The sequence below is a fragment of the Ranitomeya imitator genome, chromosome 5 (genome assembly GCF_032444005.1).
Source record: "Ranitomeya imitator isolate aRanImi1 chromosome 5, aRanImi1.pri, whole genome shotgun sequence".
NCBI lineage: Eukaryota > Metazoa > Chordata > Amphibia > Anura > Dendrobatidae > Ranitomeya > Ranitomeya imitator.
In genome coordinates, this window is record NC_091286.1 from 702,992,965 (window position 1) to 703,016,856 (window position 23,892).

Consider the following 23,892-nt stretch of genomic DNA (forward strand, 5'->3'; position numbering starts at 1 on the left):
CTCACACGGGCGTGATTTCAGAGCTGAAGCTATTTATTAAAAATAAATAATAAGTTTCTGACAATTATTATGAACATGCAAAATAGAAACCGTGAAACGCCCGGATGCGGGAACGCAGCCGCCATCTTGACTACTCTACTAATATAGTTCTGGGCCTCACGGGGGCAGCGCGCACACGGGGGCCCATGTCATGAGTCTTCTCGTGCACCTTCAGGTGATACTTGATACTGTAACTCCGGGGACATCGGTTACACTTGTAGGGACGCTCGCCGGTGTGGACGCGCTTGTGGATCTTCAGGGTGTAGGCCTTGGTGAAGCTCTTGTCACACACATCGCACTTGTAGGGCCGCGCGCCGCTATGGTTTCGCCGGTGTTCAACAAAAGAGGAGCAGTCACTGAAGGCTCGGTCGCACTCATCGCATTTGTATGGCCGCTCGCCCGTGTGCGTGCGCTTGTGGACGGTCAGGTGGGACTTCTCACGGAAACTCTTGCTGCAGATGGTGCACAGGTATGGCTTGGCACCAGAGTGCACCCTGTGGTGCCGCACCATGGAGGAATAGTCACTGAAGCTTTTGGTGCACTCGGTGCACTGGTACGGCCGCTCTCCGGTGTGGGTCCTCCTGTGGACGCGGAGGTGAGAGATGACGCTGAAGCTCTTAGGACATTCAATGCACTGGTAGGGCCTCTCTCCGCTGTGGATTCTCTTGTGGACGGTGAGAAGGTTGTTCTTGGAGAAGCACTTGTGGCACTCCTCGCACTGATATGGCTTCTCCCCCGTGTGGATCCTCAGATGAACTTTAAGGGTGTAGGACTTACCGAAGCTCTTCTCACAGACATGACACTTGTGGATCCTCTCTGGAGGAGCGGTCGGTTTGGCTCTCCGGAAGCGTCCAGCTTCGTGTGCCCACTCCTCATGTGTGGTTTTGTGGATTTTCAGCCGGATGTTCTGTGAGAAACTCTTGTCGCACTTGGGACAGTGATACGGTTTCTCCCCAGTGTGAATTCTCTGGTGGACCTTCAGGTTGTAGGATTTACTGAAACCTTTCTTGCACACGTCACACATGTGCAGCTTCTTGGGTGGAGAGTCAGCCGGGCGGCCGGTGGTGTCCTGCTGGAGGAGACGTCTTACTTCCTTCAATCTTCGATCCAGACGGTTGTGCTGGACTCTCAGGTGCTTTCTACGGGTAACTTTGTCAGAAAAGCCCTTGCCACAATCGGAACACTTGTATGGATTCTCCTCAGTGTGCAGTCGGCGGTGCAACTTCAGATAGTCTGAGCGGGAGAATCCCTTACCGCAGTCCCGGCAGATATATGGCTTCTCCCCAGTGTGAACTCGGGAGTGAATGCGGAGACGGTAACGGCTGGGGAAGGTTTTCTTACAGATGCTACAGGGGAAGGTGGAGTCCGGCTGGCGCTGCTTCCGGTAACAGTCCAGCAGCACGGACGCCGACTTCCGCTTCAGGAAGATCTTGTTCTGGGAGGAGGCATTGAGGCTGCGGCTCAGGGATGAGGGGACGGGCAGCCAGTCCACATCCTGCTCCTCCTCCTTCACAAGCCCCGGGCCAGAGGCACCTTTTCTCCTCCTCCTGCTCAATTCCTGGCTGACACACGGAGCAGACACAGATTCCTCCTTTATAATCACCGTCCGAATGGAAGACATGTCCAAATCTGTAGAATCTGAGAGAAGAAACACCAGTGAACGCCACGTGATACACATAAGAGATCTTGGAAATGATGAGGCTTTGATAAGAATGTAATCTCACGAAGCGGAGGCATCCTATAGGTGAGAGCCCCGCAGCGAGAGTGGGGGAGGGGATGATACGGAAACGTCCCCATCACAGGACCCTTCCACTTACCGCTCTCCTCCTTCACGGATGTCGGGGGTCTCCTTGCTCCTCGGACCAGCAGGACGTCACACACTTGTGCCTTGAGCCCTGAAATGAGTAGTAGAGTCATCCATCCCTAATATGGCCAAAGCCTGGAGCTCCATCCCCATGCGATCTGACTAATGAGCTGTTAGCCCCCCGTACCTGGTAAGCAGCTCTCCGTCTGCCAGGCGCCTCCCAGCGAGGTCACGGTCTCGTAGTTCTCCTTCATCACGCTCCGGTACAGCTCCTTCTGCCAGTCCTGCAGCCAACGCCACTCCGCTTCTGAGAAGTGTATCGCCACGTCCTCGAATGTGACCGACCCCTGTAGAGGGGAGGGGCAGTAAGTTATAGGGGGAGCATGTGGGCGGCCAATACAACGTAGCCTCCTACTTATCTGATCATATCCTGAGTTGCGGGAGGTCAGCGCTGCCCCCACTGGTCACTGTGCAGCGCGGCATTGTGGGAGGAGACACTTACCGGATCATAGACCTCAGCCGGCTCCATCACCCCCTGAGAGTGGGGACCCTGTGGGAGAGCAAGACACAGTGACCCCCACGGGAGGGCAGCCAGGGAGCACGATGGGGGAGGAGTCATGTACATGGGGTGATGGAGGAGGAGTCATGTACGCGGGACGATAGGGAAGAGTCATGTTCACAGGATTAGGGGGGAGTAGTCATATAAACAAGATGATGGGAGAGTAATTATGTACACGTGATGATGGGGGAGTAGTCTCAAGTACAGTACGATGGGTGGAGTAGTCACATATGCACAGGGTGTTCACACCCGTCCTGATTTCCTATTCTTTTGCATGATTGTCACACTTAAAGGTTTCCGATCACCAAATATTAGACAAATATAACACAAGTAATCACAAAATGCAGTTTAAAAATGAAGGTCTTTATTATTAAAGGGAATCTGGCACCCCAAAATTTGCCTGTAAGCTAAGGCCGCCGGCATCAGGGGCTTATCTACAGCATTCTGTAATGCTACGATGACGTCCTTTCTTTGCTTTCTGCCCCGGCTCCTGCACAGGTGTACTGATTTGCCCTGTTGAGGGCAGAGCAAAGTACTGCAGTGCGCAGGAGGCGGGAAAGGTCAGAGAGGCCCAGCACCTGCGCACTGCCGTACTTTGCTCTGCCCTCAACAGGGCAAATCAGTACACCTGCGCAGGAGCCGCGGCAGAAAGCAAAGAAAGGACGTCATCGTATGAAGATGGGAGGCGCCGGACCCGCACAGCAACGCCCATCGGACCGGAACGATCTGGGAACGCCCTGGGATGAGTATAATCTAACCTCTTTTTCTCATCTTTCAGGATACATCGAGGGCTTATCTACAGCATTACAGAATGCATTACAGAATGCTGTAGATAAGCCCCTGATGCCGGTGGCCTTAGCTTATAGGCGAATTTTGGGGTGACAGATTCCCTTTAAGGGAAAAAAAAAAAAAAGAAATCAAAACCTACAGGATCCTGTGTGAAAAAGTGATTGCCCCCTAAACCGAATATTTGGTTAGTTAGGCCGCCCTTATCAGCAACAACTACAATCAAGCGTTTTCGACAACTGGCAATGAGTCTTTTACAACTCTCTGGAGAAATTTTGGCCGCTCATCTTTGCAGAATTGTTGTAATTCAGCCACATTGGAGGCTTCCGAGCATGAACCACCTTTTTAAGGTCATGTCACAGCACCTCATTCGGATTAAGGACAGGAATTCGCCTAGGCCACTCCAAAGTCTTCATTTTGTTTTTCAGAGGTGGACTTGCTGGTATGTTTTGCATCATTGTTATGCTGCATAACCCAAATGCGCTTTAGCTTGAGGTCACAAACAGATGGTCGGACATTCTTCGTCAGGATATTTTTGGTACACAGCTTGTCTCTTCAGAGAGGAAGAAGACTAGAACTCTAGTCCCACCTACAGGAAGTAGCAATCCTAACACACAATGTCGACCCTTTAACGAGCCTTGTCACATGACTTAGGATAAAACCAAACCAGAATCTCAATTTGCAGACACTGTGTTTCGGGGTACTGCCCCTCATCAGTGCAAAGTGGAGATCAGGTTTGGCTGATTGAGAGGCGTCTGACCGGGATCCAAGAAGTATCATTTCTCCTTGCGGAGAGTGACATATTAAGCATGTCGAGGTGAGCAGATTTAAAGCCGCAATGCTCCTCTGGGAAATATGCAAATTGTCTCTTCAGAGAGGATTGCTACTTCCAATAGGTGGCACTAGAGTTCTAGTCCTCTTCTTCTCTGAAGAGACAATTTGCATATTTCCCAGAGGAGCATTGCGGCTTTAAGTCTCCTCACCTCGACATGCTTAACATGTCACTCTCCGCAAGGAGAAACGATACTTCTTGGATCTTTGATAGACAGCAGAATTCATGGTTCCATTTACCACAGCAAGGCTTCCAGGTCCAGAAGCAGCAAACCAGCCTCAGACCATCACACTACCACCACCATATTTTACTGTTGGTATGATGTTCCTTTTCTGAAATTCTGTGCTACTTCTACACCAGATGTGATGGGACATACCCTTTCCAAAAAGTTCATCTTTTGTCTCGTCAGTCCACAGAGTATTTTCCTAAAAGTCTTGGGGATCATCAAGATGTTTTCTGGAAAAACTGAGACGAGCCTTTATGTTCTTATCGCTCAGCAGTGGTTTTCGTCTTGGAACTCTGCCATGCAGGACATTTTTTCTCAGTCTTTTTCTTATGGTGGAGTCATGAACACTGATCTTAACTGAGGCAAGTGAGGTCCATTGTGGTTCTGAATCACCAGTTCATAACAGGAGTAGTCACATACACAGGATGATGGGGGAGTAGTCACATATAGAGGCTGATGGGGGAGTAGTCACATATACAGGATGATGGGGGAGTAGTCACATATAGAGGCTGATGGGGGAGTAGTCACATATACAGGATGATGGGGGAGTAGTCACAGACAGGATGATGGGGGAGTAGTGACATATGCAGGATGATGGGGGAGTAGTCACATATGCAGGATGATGGGGGAGTAGTCACATATGCAGGATGATGGGGGAGTGGTCACATATGCAGGATGATGGGGGAGTAGTCACATATGCAGGATGATGGGGGAGTAGTCACATATGCAGGATGATGGGGGAGTAGTCACATATACAGGATGATGGGGGAGTAGTCACATATACAGGATGATGGGGGAGTAGTCACATATACGGGATGATGGAGGAGTAGTCACATATACGGGATGATGGGGGAGTAGTCACATATACGGGATGATGGGGGAGTAGTCACATATACAGGATGATGGGGGAGTAGTCAGATATACAGGATGATGGGGGAGTAGTCAGATATACAGGATGATGGGGGAGTAGTCACATATACAGGATGATGGAGGAGTAGTCACATATACAGGATGATGGGGGAGTTGTCACATATGCGGATGATGGGGGAGTAGTCACATATACAGGATGATGGAGGAGTAGTCACATATACAGGATGATGGGGGAGTAGTCACATACGCAGGATGATGGAGGAGTAGTCACATACACAGGATGATGAGGGAGTAGTCACATATGCAGGATGATGGGGGAGTAGTCAGATATACAGGATGATGGAGGAGTAGTCACATATGCAGGATGATGGAGGAGTAGTCACATATACAGGATGATGGGGGAGTAGTCACATATACAGGATGATGGGGGAGTAGTCACATATACAGGATGATGGGGGAGTAGTCACATATACAGGATGATGGGGGAGTAGTCACATATGCAGGATGATGGGGGAGTAGTCAGATATACAGGATGATGGGGGAGTAGTCACATATACGGGATGATGGGGGAGTAGTCACATATACAGGATGATGGGGGAGTAGTCACATATGCAGGATGATGGGGGAGTAGTCACATATGCGGGATGATGGGGGAGTAGTCACATATGCAGGATGATGGGGGAGTAGTCAGATATACAGGATGATGGGGGAGTAGTCACATATACGGGATGATGGGGGAGTAGTCACATATACAGGATGATGGGGGAGTAGTCACATATGCAGGATGATGGGGGAGTAGTCACATATGCGGGATGATGGGGGAGTAGTCACATATACAGGATGATGGGGGAGTAGTCACATATAGACAGGATGATGGGGGAGTAGTCACATACGCAGGATGATGGAGGAGTAGTCACATATACAGGATGATGGAGGAGTAGTCACATATGCAGGATGATGGGGGAGTAGTCACATATACGGGATGATGGGGGAGTAGTCACATATACAGGATGATGGGGGAGTAGTCACATATGCAGGATGATGGGGGAGTAGTCACATATACGGGATGATGGGGGAGTAGTCACATATACGGGATGATGGGGGAGTAGTCACATATGCAGGATGATGGGGGAGTAGTCACATATACAGGATGATGGGGGAGTAGTCACATATACGGGATGATGGGGGAGTAGTCACATATACAGGATGATGGGGGAGTAGTCACATATGCAGGATGATGGGGGAGTAGTCACATATACGGGATGATGAGGGAGTAGTCACATATGCAGAATGATGGGGGAGTAGTCACATATGCAGGATGATGGGGGAGTAGTCACATATACAGGATGATGGGGGAGTAGTCACATATACAGGATGATGGGGAGTAGTCACATATACGGGATGATGGGGGAGTAGTCACATATACGGGATGATGGGGGAGTAGTCACATACACGGGATGATGGGGGAGTAGTCAGATATACAGGATGATGGGGGAGTAGTCACATATACGGGATGATGGGGGAGTAGTCAGATATACAGGATGATGGGGGAGTAGTCACATACACGGGATGATGGGGGAGTAGTCACATACACAGGATGATGGGGGAGTAGTCACATATACGGGATGATGGGGGAGTAGTCAGATATACAGGATGATGGGGGAGTAGTCACATATACGGGATGATGGGGGAGTAGTCAGATATACAGGATGATGGGGGAGTAGTCACATATACGGGATGATGGGGGAGTAGTCACATATACGGGATGATGGGGGAGTAGTCACATATACGGGATGATGGGGGAGTAGTCACATATACGGGATGATGGGGGAGTAGTCACATATACGGGATGATGGGGGAGTAGTCACATATACAGGATGATGGGGGAGTAGTCACATATGCAGGATGATGGAGGAGTAGTCACATATACAGGATGATGGGGGAGTAGTCACATATACGGGATGATGGGGGAGTAGTCACATATACAGGATGATGGGGGAGTAGTCACATATACAGGATGATGGGGGAGTAGTCACATATACAGGATGATGGGGGAGTAGTCACATACGCAGGATGATGGGGGAGTAGTCACATACACAGGATGATGGGGGAGTAGTCACATATACAGGATGATGGGGGAGTAGTCACATATACAGGATGATGGGGGAGTAGTCACATATACAGGATGATGGGGGAGTAGTCACATATACAGGATGATGGGGGAGTAGTCACATACACAGGATGATGAGACTTGTAGTGATGTGCAGCATTGAGAATCCTCGGCTGCTGTATGACGTCACCATTGCTCACCTTGTTTTTATCAGGTGACTCATGACGTCATGGTCCAGTAATGACGTAGGGTGACGTCATTGCGGAGTTTTGAGGAGGTTGAGAGAACTGCCGTCTACAGCGCGGAGCTCCGGCCGGATGTGACGTCACTGGACACGGCTCCGGCCAAAGATGGGATTCAGGCTGCAATAACATGGCCGCGGCCGCCCCTCAGGTCGCTGACATCGGACTACGGAAATATGACCGCCAGGACGACCTGCACCACGTGATGACCAAGCGTACTGCGCCTGCGCACAGCTACTATCCCGGATCTAGATTTTAGAAGCGAATTAGAGGCGTCTGTGGAGAAACGGGAGAAAAGCGGGAGAAGCCGCGTGCACGAAGGTATTCCCGGCCCCGGGGTCACGTGGCGCCAGCATCTGATCATGTGATTTCGGGAACTTTGGTTATTCTTGTTACCCCCGGCCCGCTCCTCTCCACCCCCGACCCGACTGCTCCTCTTCCCCTCCACCCAGCACCCCCCGACCCGACTGCTGCTCTTCCCCTCCACCCCGCACCCCCGACCCGACTGCTCCTCTTCCCCTCCACCCAGCACCCCCCGACCCGACTGCTGCTCTTCCCCCTCCACCCCGCATCCCCGACCCGACTGCTGTTCTTCCCCTCCACCCAGCACCCCCCGACCCGACTGCTGCTCTTCCCCTCCACCCCGCACCCCCGACCCGACTGCTGCTCTTCCCCTCCACCCCGCATCCCCCGACCCGACTGCTCCTCTTCCCCTCCACCCAGCACCCCCCGACCCGACTGCTGCTCTTCCCCCTCCACCCCGCATCCCCGACCCGACTGCTGTTCTTCCCCTCCACCCAGCACCCCCCGACCCGACTGCTGCTCTTCCCCTCCACCCCGCATCCCCGACCCGACTGCTGCTCTTCCCCTCCACCCCGCATCCCCGACCCGACTGCTGCTCTTCCCCCTCCACCCCGCATCCCCGACCCGACTGCTTCTCTTCCCCTCCACCCCGCATCCCCGACCCGACTGCTGCTCTTCCCCTCCACCCCGCATCCCCGACCCGACTGCTGTTCTTCCCCTCCACCCCGCACCCCCGACCCGACTGCTTCTCTTCCCCTCCACCCCGCATCCCCGACCCGACTGCTGCTCTTCCCCCTCCACCCCGCATCCCCGACCCGACTGCTGTTCTTCCCCTCCACCCCGCACCCCCGACCCGACTGCTTCTCTTCCCCTCCACCCCGCATCCCCGACCCGACTGCTGTTCTTCCCCTCCACCCAGCACCCCCCGACCCGACTGCTGCTCTTCCCCTCCACCCCGCATCCCCGACCCGACTGCTGCTCTTCCCCCTCCACCCCGCATCCCCGACCCGACTGCTGTTCTTCCCCTCCACCCCGCACCCCCGACCCGACTGCTTCTCTTCCCCTCCACCCCGCATCCCCGACCCGACTGCTTCTCTTCCTCTCCACCCCGCATCCCCGACCCGACTGCTCCTCTTCCCCTCCACCCAGCACCCCCCGACCCGACTGCTGCTCTTCCCCTCCACCCCGCATCCCCGACCCGACTGCTGCTCTTCCCCCTCCACCCCGCATCCCCGACCCGACTGCTGCTCTTCCCCTCCACCCAGCACCCCCCGACCCGACTGCTGCTCTTCCCCTCCACCCCGCATCCCCGACCCGACTGCTGCTCTTCCCCTCCACCCCGCATCCCCGACCCGACTGCTGCTCTTCCCCCTCCACCCCGCATCCCCGACCCGACTGCTGTTCTTCCCCTCCACCCCGCACCCCCGACCCGACTGCTTCTCTTCCTCTCCACCCCGCACCCCCGACCCGACTGCTTCTCTTCCTCTCCACCCCGCACCCCCGACCCGACTGCTTCTCTTCCCCTCCACCCCGCATCCCCGACCCGACTGCTTCTCTTCCTCTCCACCCCGCATCCCCGACCCGACTGCTTCTCTTCCCCTCCACCCCGCATCCCCGACCCGACTGCTGCTCTTCCTCTCCACCCCGCACCCCCTGACCCGACTGCTTCTCTTCCTCTCCACCCCGCATCCCCGACCCGACTGCTGCTCTTCCTCTCCACCCCGCACCCCCGACCCGACTGCTGCTCTTCCCCTCCACCCCGCACCCCCGACCCGACTGCTTCTCTTCCTCTCCACCCTGCACCCCCTGACCCGACTGCTTCTCTTCCTCTCCACCCCGCATCCCCGACCCGACTGCTTCTCTTCCTCTCCACCCCGCACCCCCGACCCGACTGCTGCTCTTCCCCTCCACCCCGCACCCCCGACCCGACTGCTTCTCTTCCTCTCCACCCTGCACCCCCGACCCGACTGCTGCTCTTCCCCCTCCACCCCGCATCCCCGACCCGACTGCTGCTCTTCCTCTCCACCCCGCACCCCCTGACCCGACTGCTTCTCTTCCTCTCCACCCCGCATCCCCGACCCGACTGCTGCTCTTCCTCTCCACCCCGCACCCCCGACCCGACTGCTGCTCTTCCCCCTCCACCCCGCATCCCCGACCCGACTGCTGCTCTTCCTCTCCACCCCGCACCCCCTGACCCGACTGCTTCTCTTCCTCTCCACCCCGCATCCCCGACCCGACTGCTGCTCTTCCCCTCCACCCCGCATCCCCGACCCGACTGCTCCTCTTCCCCTCCACCCAGCACCCCCTGACCCGACTGCTGCTCTTCCCCTCCACCCCGCATCCCCGACCCGACTGCTGCTCTTCCCCCTCCACCCCGCATCCCCGACCCGACTGCTTCTCTTCCTCTCCACCCCGCATCCCGCGACCCGACTGCTGCTCTTCCTCTCCACCCCGCATCCCCCGACCCGACTGCTGCTCTTCCTCTCCACCCCGCATCCCCCGACCCGACTGCTGCTCTTCCCTTCCACCCCGCACCCCCCGACCCGACTGCTGCTCTTCCCTTCCACCCCGCACCCCCCGACCCGACTGCTGCTCTTCCTCTCCACCCCGCATCCCTCGACCCGACTGCTGCTCTTCCTCTCCACCCCGCACCCCCCGACCCGACTGCTGCTCTTTCTCTCCACCCCTCAACCCGACTGCTGCTCTTCCTCTCCACCCCTCAACCCGACTACTGCTCTTCCCCTCCACCCCCCGACCCGACTGCTGCTCTTCCCCTCCACCCCGCACCCCTCAACCCGACTACTGCTCTTCCCTTCCACCCCGCACCCCATCCCCCGACTGCTGCTCTTCCCCTCCACCCCGCACACCTCAACCCGACTACTGCTCTTCCCTTCCACCCCGCACCCCATCCCCCGACTGCTGCTCTTCCCCTCCACCCCGCACCCCTCAACCCGACTACTGCTCTTCCCTTCCACCCCGCACCCCATCCCCCGACTGCTGCTCTTCCTCTCCACCCTGCTCGCCCCATCCCCCGAGTCCCGACCTGACTGCTGCTCTTCCTTTCTACCACAGCCCGCTCCTCTCCTCCCGCCACCTACTTTCGCTCTTCCCCTCCACCCCACTCCCTCCCACCGCTCTGACGGCTTCTCCCCACCCTCCCGGACCCCTCGACCCGACTGCTTCCATCCTGTTCCCTGACTGCCACATCTCCCTGTCCCAAGGGCCGCTTTTTCTACTCCGCGCCCCGACTTCCACATCTCCCAGGCCCGAAGGCTGCTCTTCCCGACAACCGCTCCTTCCCTCCCCCCACACCCCTTTAACCATCCTTCCCCTCCACCCCGTGCCCCGACGACCTCTCTTCCCCTCCGCCCCGACGGCCGCTCTTCCTCTCCTACCTACACAGATGGCCGCTCTTCTTTTCACCCCATGCCCTGACTACCAAATCTCCCTGCCCCAAGGACTGCTCTTTCTATCCCGCACCCTGACTTCCGCGTCTCCCTGCCCCGACAGCCTCTCTTCCCCTCCACCGCACCCCCCAACCCAACGGCCGCTCTCCCTCCCAGACCCCCGGACCCGACTGCTTCCACCCCGTGCCCTGACTGCCACATCTCCCTGCCCCGACGGCCGCTCCCCGATGGCTGCGCTCCCCCTCCACCCTACACTGACGGCCGCTCTTCCCCTCCACCCTCCACTGACGGCCGCTCTTCCCCTCCACTGACGGCCGCTCTTCCCCTCCACCCTACACTGACGGCCGCTGTTCCTTTCCCCCGTGCCCTGACTGCCACATCTCCCTGCCCCGACGGCCGCTCCCCGATGGCTGCGCTCCCCCTCCACCCTCCACTGACGGCCGCTCTTCCCCTCCACCCTACACTGACGGCCGCTCTTCCCCTCCACCCTACACTGACGGCCGCTCTTCCCCTCCACCCTACACTGACGGCCGCTCTTCCCCTCCACCCCGACGGCCGCTCTTCCCCTCCACCCTACACTGACGGCCGCTGTTCCTTTCCCCCGTGCTCTGACTGCCATATCTCCCTGCCCCGACAACCGCTCTTCCCGTCTTCCCTGACTGCTGCTCCTTCCTACACCCCGCGCCTTGTTGACCACTCTTCCCCTCCCCCCTACATTGACGGCCGCTCTTCCTTTTCACCCCATGCCCTGACTGCCACATCTCCCTGCCCCGACGACCGCTCCTCCCGTCTTCCCCGACGGCTGCTCCTTCCTACACCCCGCGCCTTGTTGACCACTCTTCCCCTCCACCCTACACTGACGGCCGCTTTTCCCCTCCACCCTACACTGACGGCCGCTCTTCCCCTCCACCCTACACTGACGGCCGCTCTTCCTTTTCATCCCATGCCCTGACTGCCACATTTCCCTGCCCCGACGACCGCTCCTCCCGTCTTCCGCGACGGCCGCTCCTTCCTACACCCCGCGCCTTGTTGACCACTCTTCCCCTCCACCCTACACTGACGGCCGCTGTTCCTTTCCCCCGTGCTCTGACTGCCATATCTCCCTGCCCCGATGGCCGCACTTCCCCTCCTCCCCGCGGCCCGATGTCCGCCGCCGTCAGTTCTGACTGGCGCTTGCGTGCCTCCCCTGCTATATTCCTATACAGTCTGAGATTGCTAGGAAATCATCGCAGTCTCCCCGACACCGCACTTACTTCAGGCTATGAAGGGTCCGAGACGTCGCGCTCACAAGAAAATATATTCATCTGTTTATTGCATCATCGTTAAGGAAAAAACACAATAAATCTAATTTGGAGAAAAACCATTGGTAATGGAAATCTGATCTGTCGTCTTCTTTACACTTAGAAGCTCCTGAGCTTGTGGTCGCTGTATTGGAGCCTGGACCTGTGTGCACCACTGACTGCTGCTATCACAGGCCGTGTCCAGCGGGCGGAGCTGTCCGGGCCGTGTCCAGCGGGCGGAGCTGTCCGGGCCGTGTCCAGCGGGCGGAGCTGTCCGGGCCGTGTCCAGCGGGCGGAGCTGTCCGGGCCGTGTCCTTCACACCTCATTTTGCCCAAAAGAGAATGCAGACAATGGAGGCAGCTCAGCGGGTAAGTCACCCCAAGTCCACGTACATGAAGGAGCCCGGCGGCGCCGGTTGTGACCGTGGTGTGTTACTGATTGCTGAATCTTCCTCCTCAGGCCTCCATCTCATTCACAGAAGTGGTCGCCTCGTTCTCGGAGGAGCAGTGGGACATCCTGGCAGACTGGCAGCGCCGTCTTTACGGGAGCGCCATGCACGAAATCCACAATGTTCTCCTCCACCTCGGTGAGTGCTGCCTGATTGCTCCACCCTCAGAGTCCATATAAAAAGCACAGTATCTCCGCACCGTCCCCGTTCCTGACTGGGAGACAGGTTTTGGATGGCTTTGTAAGTCAGCATTAGTAGTTTGAACTGGATATGCTGAGGGAATGGGAGCCAGTGAAGAGATTTGCGGAGGAGTAGTGAGGTGGATTAGTTGGTCAGCAGAGTTATGGATGGACTGGAGAAGGTGTGAGAGTGTTAGCAGGGAGGCCACAGAGGAGGATGTTGCAGTAGTCAAGGCGGGAGATGATGAGGGCAATTTAGTGGATTGAGTGTTGAGGAAAGAACGGATTCTGGAAATACTCTTGAGTTAGAGGTGGCAAGGGCTTAGATGTGCTATGTGAAGGGCACAGCAGAGTCAAGGGTTACTCCGAGGCAGCGGATTTCTGGTACACGGGAAACGTGGCATCATTTATTGTGAAAGATCAGGTAGGGAAGATATGCGTGATGGAGGAAAGATCAAGAGTTCAGATTTGTCCACATTGAGTTGGAGGAAGCGAGAGGAGGAGGAGGAGGATATGGCTGATAGACACTCCGGGATTCTGGACAGCAGAGAGGTGACGTCTGGGCCAGAGAGGTGGATCTGAGTGTCATCAGCGTATAGATGATACTGGAAGTCATGAGAGTTTATGTTGTCCTAGGCCGAGTGAATAGATTGAGAAGAGAAGGAGTCCTAGGACAGAGCATAGAGAGACTCCAACGGAGAGAGGGCAGGATGAGAAGGTAGCTGGAGATGCTAGATGTGCAGATTGTAAGGTATGAGGAGATCCACGATAGGGCGAGGTCTTTGACACCAAAGGAAGAGAGGATCTGTAGTAGGAGGCAGTGGTCAACTGTGTCGAAGGCAGAGGACAGTTCTAGGAGGAGGATTATAGAGAATTGTCTGTTAGCTTTGGCTGTAAGTAAGTCGTTAGTAGTTTTGGTCAGGGCAATTTTAATGGGGAAAGAAGCCAGATTGTAGGTCAAAGAGGCAGTTAGATGGGAGGAAAGTTCAGCGTGGGCATCTTGTTCGAGGTGTTTGGAGACGAACGGGAGCATCAATACGGGACGATGTCTGGTTGTAGAGGTCGGGTCGGTGATGGTTCCTTCAGGATAGATGTGATTGTGGCAGAAGGGATGGTACCAGAAGTGTAGTGATAGGTTGAAGAGATGGGTTAGGGATGAGATGAGGTGTTGAGTAACTGTTTAAAGTGTCCCTGTCAGCAGGATTGTGCTCAGTGACTACAGACAGTGTCAGGTCAGCGCCGTTATACTGATTACAATGATACCTGGTGATGGAATCCGTCTTGTGGGTGCTGTTTAACCCCTTTACCCCCAAGGGTGGTTTGCACGTTAATGACCGGGCCAATTTTTACAATTCTGACCACTGTCCCTTTATGAGGTTCTAACTCTGGAACGCTTAACGGATCCCGGTGATTCTGACATTGTTTTCTCGTGACATATTGTACTTCATGATAGTGGTAAAATTTCTTTGATATTATCTGCGTTTATTTGTGAAAAAAACGGAAACATGGCGAAAATTTTGAACATTTCGCAATTTTCCAACTTTGAATTTTTATGCAATTAAATCAGAGATATGTCACACAAAATACTTAATAAGTAACATTTCCCACATGTCTACTTTACATCAGCACAATTTTGGAACCAAAATTTTTTTTTTGTTAGGGAGTTATAAGGGTTAAAAGTTGACCAGCAATTTCTCATTTTTACAACACCATTTTATTTTAGGGACCACATCTCATTTGAAGTCATTTTGAGGGGTCTATATGATAGAAAATACCCAAGTGTGACACCATTCTAAAAGCTGCACCCCTCAAGGTGCTCAAAACCACATTCAAAAAGTTTATTAACCCTTCAGGTGTTTCACAGGAATTTTTGGAATGTTTAAATAAAAATTAACATTTAACTTTTTTTCACAAAAAATTTACTTCAGCTCCAATTTGTTTTATTTTGCCAAGAGTTACAGGAGAAAATGGACCCCAAACCTTGTTGTACAATTTGTCCTGAGTACGCCGATACCCCATATGTGGGGGTAAACCACTGTTTGGGCGCATGGCAGAGCTCGGAAGGGAAGGAGCGCCGTTTGACTTTTTAATGCAAAATTGACTGGAATTGAGATCGGACACCATGTTGCGTTTGGAGAGCCACTGATGTGCCTAAACATTGAAACCCCCCACAAGTGACACCATTTTGGAAAGTAGACCCCCTAAGGAACTTATCTAGAGGTGTGGTGAGCACTTTGACCCACCAAGTGCTTCACAGAAGTTTATAATGCAGAACCATAAAAATAAAAAATATTTTTTTTTTTCACAAAAATTAAATTTTCGCCCCCAATTTTTTATTTTCCCAATGGTAAGAGAAGAAATTGGAACCAAAAAGTTGTTGCACAATTTGTCCTGAGTACGCTGATAGCCCATATGTGGGGGTAAACCACTGTTTAGGCGCATGGGAGACCTCGGAAGGGAAGGAGCGCCGTTTGACCTTTCAATGCAAAATTGATAGGAATTGAGATGGGACGCCATGTTGCGTTTGAAGAGCCCCTGATGTGCCTAAACATTGAAACCCCCCACAAGTGACACCATTTTGGAAAGTAGACCCCCTAAGGAACTTATCTAGAGGTGTGGTGAGCACTTTGACCCACCAAGTGCTTCACAGAAGTTTATAATGCAGAGCCGTAAAAATAAAACAAAAATTTTTTCCCACAAATATTATTTTTTAGCCCCCAGTTTTGTATTTTCCCGAGGGTAACAGGAGAAATTGGACCCCAAAATTTGTTGTGCAATTTGTCCTGAGTGCGCTGATACCCCATATGTGGGGGGGAACCACCGTTTGGGCACATGGGAGGGCTCGGAAGGGAAGGAGCGCCATTTGAAATACAGACTTAGATGGAATGGTCTGCAGGCGTCACATTGCGTTTGCAGAGCCCCTAATGTACCTAAACAGTAGAAACCCCCCACAAGTGACCCCATATTGGAAACTAGACCCCCCAAGGAACTTATCTAGATGTGTTGTGAGAACTTTGAGCCCCCAAGTGTTTCACTACAGTTTCTAACGCAGAGCCGTGAAAATAATAAAAAAAAATTCCCCCCAAAATTATTTTTTAGCCCCCAGTTTTGTATTTTCCCAAGGGTAACAGGAGAAATTGGACCCCAAAAGTTGTTGTCCAATTTGTCCTGAGTACGCTGATACCCCATATGTTGGGGTAAACCCCTGTTTGGGCACACGGGAGAGCTCGGAAGGGAAGGAGCACTGTTTTACTTTTTCAACGCAGAATTGGCTGGAATTGAGATCGGACGCCATGTTGCGTTTGGAGAGCCCCTGATGTGCCGAAACAGTGGAAACCCCCCAATTATAACTGAAAGCCTAATCCAAACACACCCCTAACCCTAAAATCAACGGTAACCCTAACCACACCCCTAACCCAGACACACCCCTAATTCTAATCCCAACCCTAACCGTAACCCTAGCCCCAACCCTAACTGTAGCCTTAACCCTAACCCTAATGGGAAAATGGAAATACATTTTTTAATTTTTTTTTATTTTTCCCTAACTAAGGGGGTGATGAAGTGGGGTTTGATTTACTTTTATAGCGAGTTTTTTAGCGGATTTTTATGATTGGCAGCCGTCACTCACTGAAAGACGCTTTTTATTGCAAAAAATATTTTTTGCGTTACCACATTTTGAGAGCTATAATTTTTCCATATTTTGGTCCACAGAGTCATGTGAGGTCTTGTGTTTTGCGGGACGAGTTGACGTTTTTATTGGTAACATTTTCGGGCACGTGACATTTTTTGATCGCTTTTTATTCCGATTTTTGTGAGGCAGAATTAGCAAAAACCAGCTATTCATGAATTTCTTTTGGGGGAGGCGTTTATACCGTTCCGCGTTTGGTAAAATGGATAAAGCAGTTTTATTCTTCGGGTCAGAACGATTACAGCGATACCTCATTTACATCTTTTTTTATGTTTTGGCGCTTTTATACGATAAAAACTATTTTATAGAAAAAATAATTATTTTTGCATCGCTTTATTCTGAGGACTATAACTTTTTTTATTTTTTTGCTGATGTTGCTGTATGGCGGCTCGTTTTTTGCGGGACAAGATGACGCTTTCAGCGGTACCATGGTTATTTATATCTGTCTTTTTGATCGCGTGTTATTCCACTTTTTGTTCGGCGGTATGATAATAAAGCGTAGTTTTTTGCCCCGTTTTTTCTTTTTTTTCTTACGTGTTTACTGAAGGGGTTAACTAGTGGGCCAGTTTTATAGGTCGGGTCGTTACGGACGCGGCGATACTAAATATGTGTACTTTTATTGTTTTTTTTTTTTTTAGATAAAGAAATGTATTTATGGGAATAATATGTGTATATATATATATATATATATATATATATATATATATATATATATATATATATATATATATATATATATATATATATATATATATATAATATATATATATATATAATATATATATTTTTTTTTTTTTTTTTTTACACACTTGTAAAAAATTTTTTTTACTTTTTAACTTTGTCCCAGGGGGGGGACAATACAGATCGGTGATATGCCAGTTTGCACAGCACTCTGACAGATCACCGATCTGTCAAACAGCGCTGCAGCGTTACTAAGTGCCTGCTCTAAGCAGGCACTTGGTAAGCCACCTCCCTCCCTGCAGGACCCGGATCCGCGGCCATCTTGGATCCGGGATTTGCTGCAGGGAGGAAGGTAGGAGACCCCCGGAGCAACGCGATCACATCGCGTTGCTGCGGGGGTCTCAGGGAAGCATGCAGGGAGCCCCCTCCCTGCGCGATGCTTCCCTGCACCGCCGGCACATCGCGATCATTTTGATCGCGGTGTGCCGGGGGTTAATGTGCCGGGGGCGGTCCGTGACCGCTCCTGGCACATAGTGTCGGATGTCAGCTGCGATAAGCAGCTGACACCCGGCCGCGATCGGCCGCGCTCCCCCCGTGAGCGCGGCCGATCGCCTATGACGTACTATTCCGTCCTTGGGAAGTAAAGCCCACCCCACATGGACGGAATAGTACGTCTAATGGCAGAAAGGGGTTAATCTTTATTTTCAGTGTTGAGTTAATGATATGCCCGTGCTCCGGGGCGGCCTGTGGGGGGGTCTTCATGTGGTGCTCTGATTAGGTATTCATCAGCATGGCTTCTGATAGGTCACTGATCTCTCCCTAGTTTACATAATGATTATTATATCTTGGGGGGGGGGAAACCCTTCTGCAGGCAGATGCCGGTGGTGGCAGCCGGATCGCATGTGTAATGTGTTTATAATTTCTTTGTTGTTCTCCTGATATTCCTTAAAAAAAAGAAAAAAAAATCTGTATGTAAATGGCGCCAGGCAGTACTGGGCAGTAGCAGGTATCAGTGATCCCATAGCTGCTACTGCACATGCGCCGGTGGCACCATCTTGTTAGAAAAAAAAATCCTCCTCCCAAGATGGCGCCCGCCTTTACTCTCCCAGTTCCAAAGTTCAGGTCTTCCTTGTTTTCAATGGGGTTCTGGTTGAAGAACTTCCACGCGTCCGCTCATCTCTACCGTTTTGGCGTTGTGGGATAAGGAAGATACGAGGGTGGTGAAGTAGGCCTGTTTAGTAGATGTGAGGGACAACTTGAATGTGACACTGGCTTGTATGGATGCAATGGAGTCTTCCTTTGAATGTGTTTTCTTCAACCGTCTCTCTGTAACCCTGGACACTCGCCAAAGCTTTTTAGTGAGGGTGTTGTGAACTTGTGCCAGGGTTGTCTACTGATTCGTCACACTCTGCCATGGACGAGTGGGGCGACTGAGTCAATAGCCGATGCCAGTGTCGCGCTGTAGAAATTGGGGGGACCTTGTTATGGAGTGAAGATATGAAGGACAGCGGGAGAGTAGAATTGGAGAGCGTGTGGATTGTTGTGAATTCAGCTTTTTGGCTCCCTCCGGTGGTTGTAGAGGGTAATGCAGTTGTGCCTGGACTGCAGGAGTGGACAGGTGTATCTACTAATTGCAAAACTGACTGGGGTATATAGCTTTGCAGGATCCTTCAGTCAGTGCCAGTTGTCCATTGTTCTGGAAGGATTCACTTCCCTGCTGGTCTCTCCAGTTTGCTGTGCTTTTCTACAAAGATAAGTCCTGGTTTGGTTCTTGCTGTCCACCTGCCATGGACCTTATAGTTCTGTGCATTTTCATGTTTTTGTTTTGTCCAGCTTAGTCTGTGAAGGATTTTTTGCAGCCTAGATATTTCTCTGGAGATGCAGATATACCCCCCATGTCTTTAGTCAGATATGATGATCCGTATTTTCTGCGGTGGATATTTTCTAGTGTTTTTGTACTGATCGCATAGTACTCTGTTCTATCCTTTCTTTTTAGCTAGTATGGCCTCCTATGCTAAAATCTTGATTTCATATCTGCGTATGTTATTTCTCTCTCCTCTCACAGTCAATATTTGTGGGGGGCTATCTATCCTTTGGGGATTTTCTCTGAGGCAAGATAGGTTTCCTGTTTCTGTCTTTAGGGGTAGTTAGATCTTAGGCTGTGCCGAGGGGTCTAGGGAGTGTTAGGTACCCCCCCCCACGGCTACTTCTAGTTGCGCTGCTAGGTTCAGGGTTTGCGGTCAGTACAGGGACCACCTTCTCCAGAGTCCGTCTCATGCTGCTCCTAGGCCACCAGTTCATAACAGTGGATGCCTAGGTGTGTGAGGTTTCTGCCGGAGTGTGTTAGTCGATGGACATGGAGGACAGGTGAGGAGGACAGGGATGAGAAAGTGAGTAGCTGGTGGCCAGATGGGGGAGTGAGGTTAGCCAGGGAGCAGAGTCGGGTGACTATAAGATCTAATGTATGTCCGTCTTCGTGGGTGACTGAGGAGGACCATTAAGACCAAAGGATGAAGTAAGGGACAGGAATTTTGGGGCTGCTGACTGGTGGGTGTCAGTGGGGATGTTGAAGTCTCCCATGATGATGGTAGTGATGTCTGCACAGAAAATGTAGAAGCCAGTTGGACAGTTGTTCAATAAAGGCAGTCTCCTGGTCGGTACATGACAGCCACTCGGAGGTTGGAGGGAGAGTGGATACAGACCGAGAGCACTTTTATAAAAAACAAAAAGAGGGTTTGGCGGGATTGGGTTGAAGGTGAAGTTGTTAGAATGGAGAAGACCCTCTCCTTCATCATGTCTGTTGCCGGGGCGAGGAATGTGGGTGAAGTGGAGACACCGGCCTGTAGCACAGCGTAGCAGGGAAGTCGGTGTCGCAGGGTGTCAACCATGTTTCGATGAGGCCAGGAAAGATAGGTTATGAGCGGTAAAGAGGTCATGAATGATGGGGCGCTTATTGTAGATAAAACAAGCGTTCCAAGAACATTCCAGAGAAAGAAAGCAGCAGAGTGGGGTCAAGGGAATGGGTTATATGTAGGAGAGATTACGATAGTTTCCAGTAGATGGTGAGTGATAGGAGGGAGAAATAGTTGAGGGTATCAGCTGTGGGGCTCTGAATCGGGAGATATATCACCATCAGTGAGGCGGAGAAAAGAGAGGTGGACAGAGGAGGCGGGAGAAGGCGAAGGGGACAGAGAAGGCGAGGGGGACAGAGGAGGCGGGAGAAGGCGAGGGGGACAGAGGAGGTGTGGAAAAGGCGAGAAGGACAGAGGAGGCGGGAGAAGGCGAGAAGGACAGAGGAGGCGGGAGAAGGCGAGGGGGACAGAGGAGGCGGGAGAAGGCGAGGGGGACAGAGGAGGCGGGAGAAGGCGAGGGGGACAGAGGAGGCGGGAGAAGGCGAGGGGGACAGAGGGGGACAGAGGAGGCGGGAGAAGGCGAGGGGGACAGAGGGGGACAGAGGAGGCGGGAGAAGGCGAGGGGGACAGAGGGGGACAGAGGAGGCGGGAGAAGGCGAGGGGGACAGAGGAGGCGGGAGAAGGCGAGGGGGACAGGAGGCGGGAGAAGGCGAGGGGGACAGAGGAGGCGGGAGAAGGCGAGGGGGACAGGAGGCAGGAGAAGGCGAGGGGGACAGAGGAGGCGGGAGAAGGCGAGGGGGACAGGAGGCGGGGAGAAGGAGAAATTCAGAGCAGGTGGAGAAGGCGAGAGGTGGAGAGGGACAGGAGGTGGGAGAAGGCTGAGAGAGTGGAGAGATGAGGAGCGAGGGAAAGTGGGAGGAAGGGAGAAGGTGGAGAGAGAAGAGGTGAGAGAATGAGAATGTCCGGCGTGTAAGGAGGGAAATGAGGTTGCGGAGCAGGTCTGCAGATGGGGTCGGGGGTGTAAGAGGGAGGTGAGATATTTGGAGAGTGCTGGAGTTTGAGATAGTGCAGGAGAGTAAGGATTAGTGGAGCAATCCCTGTACGGGCACTTTCACATTGCGTTAGTTACACACGGGGGCCCCATCTACCAAGTCTGAGTTTCGCCTCCAGGAGGCGTACGCGCCCAAACATGGTGCACACTCCGTTCGCTCTTCCGGTGCCATTCTAACCTATGGCCTTGTTGGCGCATACGCCCAAATCCATTTTTGTGGGGGATTCGGACACAAGCAACAACTGGGCTCAGAAACGGGTGCCTGAATGCCATGTGACTGCACACTAAGGGCAAATGTCGGCACGGTGAAGTTGTGGGAAAGTAAAGAGGCTGGTGCAGTGAGTAAGCAGTTGTAGCTCTTCCCTTCTGGTCACTTTCAGGTGTATTTCTAATGTGCACCTAATAAGCTGCTCTGAGATGGAGCCGCACATAGGCCACCTATTTCCCATGGATGACGGCTGCTGTTGTAGGACACAACTTGCCGTTTTTTCCTCTCATCGCTCCATTTCTCTTCTCAGGGTATCGTATTGAGAATTCTGGGGTCCTGATCCGAATCACCAGCGAAGAGGAATCCAAGAGGCGCGGTCACTCTCAGGAAGGTAACTGCTGAAAAATCCTAAATGTGGGGGTGCAGCTTCTATCACTGCCTGTGGGAAGGAAGACACCCAGACCTTACTCTAACACCATGTGGTCATTGTGTGTACTGTGCCCTATAAAATAGGGAGTCTCTGTACTGTCGCCATGTGGTCACTGCGTGTATTGCACTCATAAGAGGATCTGCACCCTGTGTAATAGGGAGTCTCTGTGGTCTGTGTGTACAGCGCCCCATGTAATAAGTGGTCTCTGTACTGACACTATGTGGTCTGTGTGTACAGCGCCCCATGTAATAAGTGGTCTCTGTACTGACACTATGTGGTCGCTGTGTGCACTGCACCCCATGTAATAGTGAGTCTCTGTACTGTCGCCATGTGGTCTCTGTGTGTACTGCACCCCATGTAATAGTGAGTCTCTGTACTGTCGCCATGTGGTCTCTGTGTGTACTGCACCCCATGTAATAGGGAGTCTCTGTACTGACACTATGTGGTCGCTGTGTGCACTGCACCCCATGTAATAGGGAGTCTCTGTACTGTCGCCATGTGGTCTCTGTGTGTACTGCACTAATAAGAGGATCTGCACCCTGTGTAATAGGGAGTCTTTGTACTGACAAGGTGGTCTCTGTGTGTACAGTGCACAATTTAATAAGGGGTCTCTACTGACACCATGTGGTCCCTGTGTGCACTGCACCCCATGTAATAGGGAGTCTCTGTACGGTTGCCATGTGGACACTGTGTGTATTGCACTCATAATAGAGGATCTGCACCCCGTGTAATAGGGAATCTCTGTACTGACACCATGTGGTCGCTGTGTGCACTGCACCCCATGTAATAGGGTGTCTCTGTACTGACACCATGTGGTCGCTGTGTGCACTGCACCCCATGTAATAGGGAATCTCTGTACTGACACCATGTGGTCGCTGTGTGCACTGCACCCCATGTAATAGGGAGTCTCTGTACTGACACCATGTGGTCGCTGTGTGCACTGCACCCCATGTAATAGGGAGTCTCTGTACTGACACCATGTGGTCGCTGTGTGCACTGCACCCCATGTAATAGGGAGTCTCTGTACTGACACCATGTGGTCGCTGTGTGCACTGCACCCCATGTAATAGGGAGTCTCTGTACTGACACCATGTGGTCGCTGTGTGCACTGCACCCCATGTAATAGGGAGTCTCTGTACTGACACCATGTGGTCGCTATGTGCACTGCACCCCATGTAATAGGGTGTCTCTGTACTGACACCATGTGGTCGCTATGTGCACTGCACCCCATGTAATAGGGAGTCTCTGTACTGACACCATGTGGTCGCTGTTTGCTCTGCACCCCATGTAATAGGGAGTCTCTGTACTGACACCATGTGGTCGCTGTGTGCACTGCACCCCATGTAATAGGGAGTCTCTGTACTGTCGCCATGTGGTTGCTCTTTGCACTGCACCCCATGTAATAGGGAGTCTCTGTATTGCCCATGTGGTCTCTGTGTGTACTGCACTAATAAGAGGATCTGCACCCTGTGTAATAGGGAGTCTTTGTACTGACAAGGTGGTCTCTGTGTGTACAGTGCACAATTTAATAAGGGGTCTCTACTGACACCATGTGGTCCCTGTGTGCACTGCACCCCATGTAATAGGGAGTCTCTGTACGGTTGCCATGTGGACACTGTGTGTATTGCACTCATAATAGAGGATCTGCACCCCGTGTAATAGGGAATCTCTGTACTGACACCATGTGGTCGCTGTGTGCACTGCACCCCATGTAATAGGGTGTCTCTGTACTGACACCATGTGGTCGCTGTGTGCACTGCACCCCATGTAATAGGGAATCTCTGTACTGACACCATGTGGTCGCTGTGTGCACTGCACCCCATGTAATAGGGAGTCTCTGTACTGACACCATGTGGTCGCTGTGTGCACTGCACCCCATGTAATAGGGAGTCTCTG

At 52.6% G+C, this 23,892-nt stretch overlaps 3 protein-coding genes across 6 annotated transcripts in view; 2 read left to right on the plus strand and 1 right to left on the minus strand.

Annotated features, from left to right (window-relative positions):
- Positions 1–7,811, minus strand: LOC138638859 (zinc finger protein ZFP2-like). 3 transcript variants are annotated; one of them, XM_069728548.1, is made up of 5 exons: positions 7,427–7,811; positions 2,346–2,393; positions 2,031–2,190; positions 1,857–1,934; positions 1–1,677 (listed from the first exon to the last, which is right to left on the minus strand). In XM_069728548.1, exons 2-5 carry the CDS (start codon positions 2,370–2,372, stop codon positions 131–133), a joined length of 1,812 nt encoding a protein of 603 aa, XP_069584649.1. In that variant the 5' UTR covers positions 2,373–2,393; positions 7,427–7,811; the 3' UTR covers positions 1–130. The 3 variants fall into 3 exon arrangements, with proteins under 3 accessions (XP_069584649.1, XP_069584650.1, XP_069584648.1); XM_069728549.1 differs by lacking the exon at positions 2,346–2,393 and having other exon boundaries at positions 7,427–7,803; XM_069728547.1 differs by lacking the exon at positions 7,427–7,811 and having other exon boundaries at positions 2,346–2,603.
- Positions 7,599–10,080, plus strand: LOC138637964 (uncharacterized). The gene is made up of 2 exons (XM_069726886.1): positions 7,599–7,683; positions 8,192–10,080. Exons 1-2 carry the CDS (start codon positions 7,599–7,601, stop codon positions 10,078–10,080), a joined length of 1,974 nt encoding a protein of 657 aa, XP_069582987.1.
- The window catches only part of LOC138638863 (zinc finger protein 300-like), a 22,519-nt gene continuing 6,285 nt past the window's right edge, over positions 7,659–23,892 (plus strand). The window contains exons 1-4 of one of the 2 annotated variants that reach the window (XM_069728556.1): positions 7,659–7,789; positions 12,583–12,827; positions 12,919–13,045; positions 21,877–21,957. In XM_069728556.1, the coding sequence (XP_069584657.1) occupies positions 12,801–12,827; positions 12,919–13,045; positions 21,877–21,957 (235 nt within the window). In that variant the 5' untranslated portion in view covers positions 7,659–7,789; positions 12,583–12,800. The remainder of the gene's footprint in view (positions 7,790–12,582; positions 12,828–12,918; positions 13,046–21,876; positions 21,958–23,892) is intronic. The other variant, XM_069728557.1, reaches the window with a different exon arrangement.